Source organism: Rhea americana, unplaced genomic scaffold (assembly GCF_003343005.1).
Source record: "Rhea americana isolate MKP2758 unplaced genomic scaffold, rheAme1 scaffold_121, whole genome shotgun sequence".
Lineage (NCBI taxonomy): Eukaryota > Metazoa > Chordata > Aves > Rheiformes > Rheidae > Rhea > Rhea americana.
Window position 1 is genome coordinate 1,224,308 of NW_028185273.1, and position 9,144 is coordinate 1,233,451.

The 9,144-nt window shown below is 37.7% G+C and overlaps 1 protein-coding gene across 1 annotated transcript in view; it reads right to left on the reverse strand.

Annotated features, from left to right (window-relative positions):
* TRPA1 (transient receptor potential cation channel subfamily A member 1) overlaps window positions 1-8,478 on the reverse strand; it is a 37,020-nt gene extending 28,542 nt beyond the window's left edge. The window contains exons 1-6 of the mRNA XM_085325079.1: window positions 8,359-8,478; window positions 5,886-6,048; window positions 4,051-4,226; window positions 2,136-2,243; window positions 1,174-1,282; window positions 674-819 (exon numbers count right to left, since the gene is read on the reverse strand). Coding sequence (XP_085181205.1) covers window positions 674-819; window positions 1,174-1,282; window positions 2,136-2,243; window positions 4,051-4,226; window positions 5,886-6,048; window positions 8,359-8,478 — 822 coding nt within the window. The remainder of the gene's footprint in view (window positions 1-673; window positions 820-1,173; window positions 1,283-2,135; window positions 2,244-4,050; window positions 4,227-5,885; window positions 6,049-8,358) is intronic.
* Between the last annotated feature and the right edge of the window lie 666 nt (window positions 8,479-9,144).

Consider the following 9,144-nt stretch of genomic DNA (forward strand, 5'->3'; position numbering starts at 1 on the left):
TCTCATGAGCTCACTTCACCCTTGCAAAAAATTTGATTAATAGTTGAGATATTTTCAGAACATTTATTCATCATGAAGCTGGGAAAAGGCCCTTAGATCAAAATGAACAGAAGTATCACAAATTCCTTCTTTGCATACAAAAAAGRTACTGTACAGAAGAAGGAGACACTGAGGATAAACAAAAATTGTGAGAAAGGGTCACACCACAAGTCTAGCCATCTTCATATCCCATTTCTAACAACGAATGATAGCAGGTGCATAGCAGTTTGTGAGCAAAGTGAGCACACAGCAATACTTCTCCGTATTGCTCTCTCAGCCTCCATTTCTTTATGACTCTACCTCTTTATGAGGTCTACCTGAGCAACAGAGCATGTCTTTGTACTTAGAAGATATACATGGATTTTTCTTTCATGTATTTTCCCAATTGCTTTTTGAACCCATGCAAGCTCTTCACACCCTCAACATCCTAAGGAGCTTGTTTAAATAAACTTGCCATTTTGTCTGTTTTGAATTGGGCACATTTCCACACGCTACTCCATTTTTCTCATTAGAAGAGAAAATGAGCAGTGATTATAAATATTTATCATTTCCCTACCATGTGGGGTTTAAGGGAAATCTATGTTTTAAATCTATGTTTTATCAAAATTATGTTTTACTTCATTGCCCATTTTACCTGTTTTAGATCAATTTGGGCTCCAAATTCAATGCACATTTTAATCATTTCCAAGTCTCCACTTTGAACTGCCAAATGGAGGGGACTGCACTTCCCATTATTGGTAAAATTGATGTGAGTTTTAGCAGAGTGACCTAATTCTTCACCTAAGAAAATGTAAAATTTTAAGTGAGAATGAGGTAACGTAAAATATCAAGGTTTTAAAAAWCAGATATATTAATTTAGGAATAATATTTCCCCCCTCAATATAAGAGCATTTCACRCTTATCATTAAAAAATGGATGGGTACACATTTAGGAAACCAGTTAAGTTGTTTATGCAATCCTGTGAAAGTGACTCAAACGATTAACTTTGAACTTCCATAAGTTAGTGCAGTTACCCCCAAGGGCAATCACACGTGTAAGTGCTTTCTTGTACAGTTCTTTGAGAGGTAAAACAGTAAATTGGCAATGTTACAATACATAATAAATTTCATCAATGGATTTGGAACAATTATTTACCTTTTTTTAAGAGAATTTCCATACATRTTTTTGCACCTGAAAATGCAGCTGCATGGATAGGCATACATCCTGTTTTGTTTGGTTTACATATTTTCCCTCCATTTTCAATCTGAAAAATAATGCTTAGATATGGCTCAATGTAATACAGAAAATTCTGACTCACGAACATATTGTCACAGATAGTCTCCACTGTCTCCTTTTTAAAAAAACTGCATGCGCATTGAGAAGTTTATATTCAAACATCTCCTGGTGTGTATATGTGTGTTTCCATGTCCCGATGACCTTCAAAATTAATTTGCTCCTGACATACACTTACATTTGCTCTCTAAAAATTGAAGTTTATTAATAACCTTGAAATAATCACTTGAATTATAAACACCTTTTTTCACAATGCAGACAAGACCTGTAAATCCAATAAACAAGGGAACTCAAGTACTGTTGATTTTTCTATGGTTTTCTAAATTACAAAATATTAAATCTCATTTTTTGCAAAATATGTTTCTCAAAATATATGTACCTCAGAAATCCCCAAATATATTTAAGAGTTCCTGGTATTGTTTTTTCAAACAGTTCCTAAGCATATCATTAACAAGTTTTCTTCATGCTGCTTTGGAAGCATTTAAGTGAAAGCATAAATTGCGTAAAAGAAGACAAAACATTTCATATTTCAGAAAAAAATGTTCTTTTTTGAGCTTTAAATCGTGATTTTTCCCTAAGAAATGCTCCTTTAATGGATAGTGATACTATAAGGTGACCACTGAACATTCATTTGCAGGCATTTATTTGCCTCATGAAATAAAAAGCAGCCCACATATGCACAAACCAATGTAATGCACTTCAAGCATTAAGCCCTTTTTTTGTGTAAGCTTCCTCCACTAAACAAAAACACAAGACAGGAACAGAATAACACTTCATCAAGATATAGAGAGTCACATTAAAAGACAATGAATAATTATACGTACCAGGAGTGTCAGTGCTTCAGGATTATCCTTGTAACATGCTACAATTATAGGTGTGTTCCCTGCTTCACCTTCCAAATTAACATCTGTACTGCTATGCTGGACTAAAATCTAGATGTTTAAAATAACATTCAGTCAACCACATGCCAAACATAGTAACGAAAGTCTATTCCATTACTTCTGTTGTTTATCATACATAGTTACATGCCAACAGCCCACACAACGCGAAGCAGRGAAGGTTTAAAATGAGGAAGAATAGAAATATGCAGGGGAAAAATGCAGGCAAGAACAGACAAAGAAAAATATATTTATTTATGGCAGAAGGCTGGATCGTTAGGATAAGCCTGTGCTAACTGTAAGGKGTCTTAAATTCCTCAGTACTAGGACAAAATTTTTCCGTAGTGGATTGCAGTTAGGGATTTTCGTTGTTATGTATTGTAGTGTTTTGTATTTCCTGGAAAATGTTAATGCTGTAGACTTCTCAACTAGGCATCTAGTGGACACTCGCATGAGATCAGAGGAGACTAGATTTTATGAAAACAGGAACYCTTTTAGTTATGTATTCCTAATCCAATCTCTGTGTTTACAGCTAACACTGAGCTACCAGTGTTGCCAAGTATCTCTATAATTGCTTCCAGTGTATTTTGAGAAGGATTAGGGAAATAACCACACTTTACCACACATTTATGCCGCTATCTAGATATTTATTTATTTAATTCTGTTTCAGTTATCCCAATAAATTTTTGTGAAGAAACTGGCATGTTTTAATYACTCTTCGGCAATTTGACAATGAAAACCAAAGGAGAATTAGCTTTCATAGAATGAGTAAGGTTGGAAGGGATCTCTGGAGATCATCTAGCCCAATCCCCCTTCCTCATGGAGGGTCATCTAGAGCATGCTAGTCAGGGTTAATAAACAACATAGCAGGGAAGAAATGAGAGCATGTATTTTGTCAAAAGAACTCTAAAGTAATCCAAATTCAGAACTCATTACCAACAGCATTTTCAGAATCTCCTATTTCAAATTTTGCAATTTTATTATTTAAATTGACAGTAAATATAGACTTTGTAAGAGATTTGAGGACCAAGTACTGGCAGTCTCTAAAAGAATTTTGATTTTTGAATACAGAGATWTTTTTTTCCTTCTTGTGTTTGGATGTACTAGAAAAAGAAACAAWTTTAAAATGAAAAATTAGCTGTTATGATGTTTAAGGTTGTATGAACTTAGTAAATTCAATTCAAGAATTTTTACAAATTCTAAAATGCMAGACAGTTACTTAAACTGGAGTGCAAATATTTACATTATGCCTGGCTAGATGATGAAAACTTTAAAATTTCAATGCTTTTTTTTTTATTTTACAAGTTTCAAAATAGACACTTTGGCAATAATTTATTCAGAACATATTTTTGCAATCTGAATTCAAATAATGGCAAAACCAAAGCAGTAAAGTTATTAAAATGTTGGTTTTAAGAACTGTGCTTTCTGATTAAAACCCACTAAAATAAACTAACTTACTAATTTCACAAATATTTTTGATAGTTCTGTAACTCTCTATGCAATTGACAATAAAAATTTTCAGAAGATAAATATTTAAAATGCCACAATGTCTACTTGAAATTTTATTGTTAAAAATAGCTTTTGAAAAAGTCATTGTATTTTCAAAATTAAAGTGAATCTCAATTAAACATAATTAGGACTACTGCAATAGCACACCTATCATATGTAAACAGTACATCTTATTTGTTAAGCTGAGAACACACAAACCTCTCTATAAGCATCGTATGTTATACATCCTACTTGCTAAAGAAAAGCTACACCCAGGATAGGACACARCGTATTTAAACAGGTTCCTGGTGTTCTGCATGCAGCTGTTGAGCTACTTAACAGGTATGTTTACTTATGTGAACTTTAGACTTACTTTAACAATTTCATTATGTAGAGACTGAACAGCCATATGCAAAGGTGCCATCATATTGGAGTTGAGAATATTTGGATTGGCTCCTCTACTGAGAAGTAAACTAACACTTTCAACCTGATTTTTCTTTGTGGCCCAGTGCAGTGGTGTGTTTCCAGAAGAATCCATCACATTTAATACTAGCTCAAAAGAGAGAGAGGAAAAAAAAACAGATAAACATAAAGCAAAGCTGTCAAATGTTCTGAACATATTGAAAAAATACATGTTTTCAATGCAGGTTTAGCTCTGCATGATTGCATTGCTTAAAGTGAAAAATCAAGAAACCCTACCTGATGCAGTCAAGCTGCATGTCACACACACTACTACATCAAATTACTTATTGGGCTAAATACACCATATTGTTGAAAGAAAGTATACTATTGAGATATGAATATATTAAAATATAGTAAGAAGGTTAGGAAATATCAATAAAGCTTTTTTTTTTTTTTTAGATCTTCTCAAATTTTAATAGTGGACAGATAGGAGGGGTACAACACCTGTATACTTCTTACTCATTATTTTGCACTTCTTTTTTTTCCAGATTTCCTTGATTTTCCTTTCTTTGTCTCTTCTCTTTCACTTCATCTTCAAATTTGCAGCTATTGGTTTAGAGGCCAAACTGAACAAGTGAATGTGAGTAATTTGAGAGAGAGAGAGATACTAAATAACTGGTTAAAAATTATTAGATGACTAAAGATTAGATATTTTTTGATTCACTTAACACCACAGAGGTAAATTACTACATGTTAACAAAAAAAAATTGGTCTGGTCTCTATATAATTTGAGTTTCAAGATCGGAGATGAACGTCAACAAATACTCCGACAATTAACAAGTAAGTAAATTGAAAAGAAAAAAATATATTTTTCAGTCTGAGAAAACTTAAAAATATATTGGCCATCGGTCAGCAAACTATGAGCTCTTCAGAGCCACTGTGTATTTGTCCAGTAGCCCRCAGTCTATCACTGAAGTTCACAGGTAGTTTCACAGCGTCTGAAATATTCATTGATAATAGTAACTATTAAACACCATCTTTTACAGGGAGTGTTCATTCACKCAAGATACTATGTTCTCCCACTCCTTCCCTGAGTTTCCTAGGAAATGATCAGTCTCATATTTATTCTTCCCTGCTATTAAGTAAACAAGAGTAAAATGATAACAATTTCAAAAAAGCAGTACCTTCTTCTGTGAACCTTTGTACTTTGTCTTATTTACTTCTATACTTGTATTCCTCCTTCAGCAGCACCAAACATGTGACCACAGCTCAGCAAATATGTTTCAACTGCATCAAATGCATTACTAATATTTTTTAATAAATTATCCAAGAATTCTATTAAAACATATCTACTACAAGAAATATTTCAATTATGTATTAAGATTGAATTGACTTAGAAAGTTAGACATGTTTACATACTTGGATGACAAATACGGAAAACTATATTACTTCTTACTTACGTTTCCAGTATTTTAAACATACCAAAAGACACATAATGTATATAAGGAAGATAAAATGTCAGATATACTTTACTTCTATAGTCTTCCTTTTCATATTTGAAAACTATAAATCTGAGTCTTCAATAGAATAAAATGTTGTATCGCTGCATTAGAGAATAAAATAGTACTAACATAAAAAGGGTGACCCAAACCATACCTGAGGTACTGTTCAAACTACCTGTAACAGTTTGCATTATTGGASTGTATAAATGTAGGTAACACATCTAATCTGCTTCAGTCAGGTAACAAATACTTTGATTTTATGAACTGTTTTATTTAACAGAATAAGTTCAATAATATGTGTTACCTTCACAGGAAGAATCATCTATGATCATCTGCATTAATTCTATTTGACCTCCTTCTGCAGCATGATGCAGCGGAGTGGCGTTTAATTCATCCACTTTGGTAAGTCCAGAACGATTCTTCTTAATGAAGCTCCGCAGCCTACATGCACTTCCATCCGAAATCACCTATTTTGGATACAAATATTCTCACTTCTGTATTTTCCTAACAGACAAAATGTTAGTAATACGTTACTCTTGGCAGTTTACCATTCAGTAATTCTCAACTGTGCAGCTTCATATAGAGGTACACAAATTCTGTTCAAACAGTAAAACTCAGATTGATTCAATTTATTGTAAAGGCACACACACCCTCAGGTAAAAAATAGAACAAAACTAACACAAATGGAAATGATCTAAAATCCTTTACTTTGCCTTCTCCAGTGAGATCAAGATCCTCCCTCCACCACAAGCAATCCAAAGAAAAAATCAGATTTATCACACTTTTGTTCTGTCTGCAGTTATGGCCAAGTCAAATGAATTCAGCGAAGAGGGAAAGTGAATAATCTTAATTTCCTCTTCTAGACYTTTGTATAGAGACTAGTACTACATACTATGCTTTCCAGTTCAGCCCTTGGGGTTCTACGATGTTCAGAGCAACCAACAAATCCTTTAATTTACAGCACATAAAGAGCATCCCATGGGCTAATCCTCAGCCTGAAACAACCCAGTGTCTCCACAGTGTAATGCAACAAAGACCCTCTGACCGCTCAGCGCTCTGACACCTTAATACATCTCTGCTGCTGCACTATGTGCCWGTAGCCCACTACAGAAGCCCTTCTCATTCTTACACTAGGAAGTTCTCCTAGTCTTATTAGAGCATTTCAAAAAACATAGTTTTATATGAAGAGAAGGGAAAGATCGATTGCAATAGAATGAGCAGGAATTAAAAAACAAGTTATTAAAAAGATCAAAACAGAACAAAAAAGAAAATGAATTTAACAAAACAAGGAAGAAAAAAAACAAACCCCATACTAAACCTTCCCTAAGACACAAACCTTCCCTAAGTAGCAAGGAAGCAATGCAAGAAAAAAAGGAAATCCTCCAAATCATTTTTCCCTCCTCAGCTGCCAAAAAAAGGAAAACTTTGGACTCCAGTGTCCCCCAAGCCATAAAAAAAATCTATGATTTTTGTTTTCATTAAGCAAATGTAACTTATGGGGCTGCTCATTCAAACACTTAATGTTAGTCAACATAGTGGGCCTATGTTAGTCCCACTAACCTCAGATTACTCATGTGAATGGTATTACAGATGTGCTTAAATATTTAGAAGATTGGGGCTAAGTAAGTGGTAACATCCACTTCAAAGGTGCAGTAAGAAGAAGCGGAGAGGTGGTATCATTGCTGAAAGGGTATTTAATGAGTCAACAGTCGTAACAATGAGGTCTATTCTGTATASAAGTATCTACACATTTCGTACCACCAAGGTATTTAAGAAAACCTTATTATACAGCCCTATATACAGGCACACAGTATGTTTATCCCATCTTTCATTCTAACTTGATTTTAATTGTAATGAATTTTAAATCTTTCTATTGATTTAAACCAGATTCTGCCTCTAATTGCATTGGGATTTTTTGTCAACATCAGAAGAACTGTGGCCAAAATCTCTGCATGATGAGAACTTCTACTAACAAAAACAACAAAAAAAGCTATTTTAGAAAATACTGCAATATTTCCTTAGCAAAATAGTAAAAGAAGAAATCTGTTAGGTGTTATCAGTGCATTTTTTTCACTTTGCTTTCACTTCGGGAAAAGCAAAGTAAGCTATTGTTTTTAGCAACAGCAGCTCCTTTGTGTTTTATCTGAATGGTCCCATAAATTGTAGATTTCACACCRAAGTGATAACCCGTGCTATGCAGAAGAGGGCTCCTCAGAACTATGTCTGGCACAGAAAACAAGGCTGGAAACCACCTCAAGAGGTCATTAAAGCTGTACTTCGGCGTGTTTGTTTAGTCTGTTCTTAAAAATATCCAAAGCTACCCCAGTCATAGGTTCAAACTCTTCTATTACTTAATTATTCCTGTTTAAAAAAAATCCTATTTTAAAAATGCTTTCTCGGTGTCCATTCGAATGGTCCCTCTACAGATACATTATTCCTTGTCCTGTTCCCCGTGGAAACAGGAACAGGTTATACACCCTTTTCGGCAGCAATCTCGCACTTGCACGTTGCGGCACTGCGTCCCTCTCTCCTGAGAGCGGCTCCAGGTCTCTGTTAACCTCCCGCCTCACGGCCGCCGGGCTCGGGCTCCCGCTCCCGCCCTCGCCGCCCGCCATGTGCCCGCGCCCGCCGGCGTCCTCGCCCGCACGACGCCGCGCCCGCCATCTTGTCGCTCCCCACCGCCTCTGCCCGCTTTGCCCCAGCGAGACCCCCCCCCGCCCACACTCACACAGCCCCCAACGGACGCCCCCTGCACCTCCTCTCCCCTCCCCACGCACCTTGAAGACGTCCTGCGAGGCGACGGAGGCGGCATCCGCTTCGCACACGACCCCCTGGTAGGAGCTGGACGCGGCCGCCTTCTCCCGCGAGCGGCAAAGCCTCAGCAGCGAGCGCTTCATGGCGACGTCCCGCGGCGCCCCCTGCGCTCGCTCCGGCTACCTGCGAGGCGAGAGGCGCAGTGAAGCCCGGCGGCGAGGCGAGGCGAGGCAGCTCTGCGGCCGGAGGCGGTGCCGGGCGGGCAGTCAGCCGGCAGCGGCGGCGGTGCCGGGCGCCGCCCGCCCCCCGCGCGCCGGGCTGCTGCGCGTCGGCGCCTCTCCGTCGAGCGCAGAGAAACCTCCCACAGCGAAAGGCTGCGCCCGCGAGGGTCCTTCGGGGGAGGCGAATCCCTGCCTCCTCGTGCCGCCACCGAAATGAATAAATCAATTGATTAATTAAAATCAGCCCTAAGGTGGCAAGTCAGAGCCGTGAACGTCGGCTGGGGCTCGCCGGAGAGCTGCGCGGGTGCCGAAGGGCTCGTGCCGGGAGCGGGCTGAGGGAGCGCGGTGCAGACTGCTCGGCGCGCAAAATAGGGAAGAAAATGCAACGCGGACATTTCAGCAGCAAGCACATGTTGCAAGTTGTGAGAAGAAAAAATACGCTAGACGTGCTTAGTCCCTTTAGGCAACCTTTTTTTTCCTCTCTACTAGTATGATAAAGGCTGATTTAAACCTGCTTTATACCCTAAAATGCTTAATTACCTGAGTTTTCTGCGATGAATTTCTCAGGAGTTATTTTGTATCCAAAGT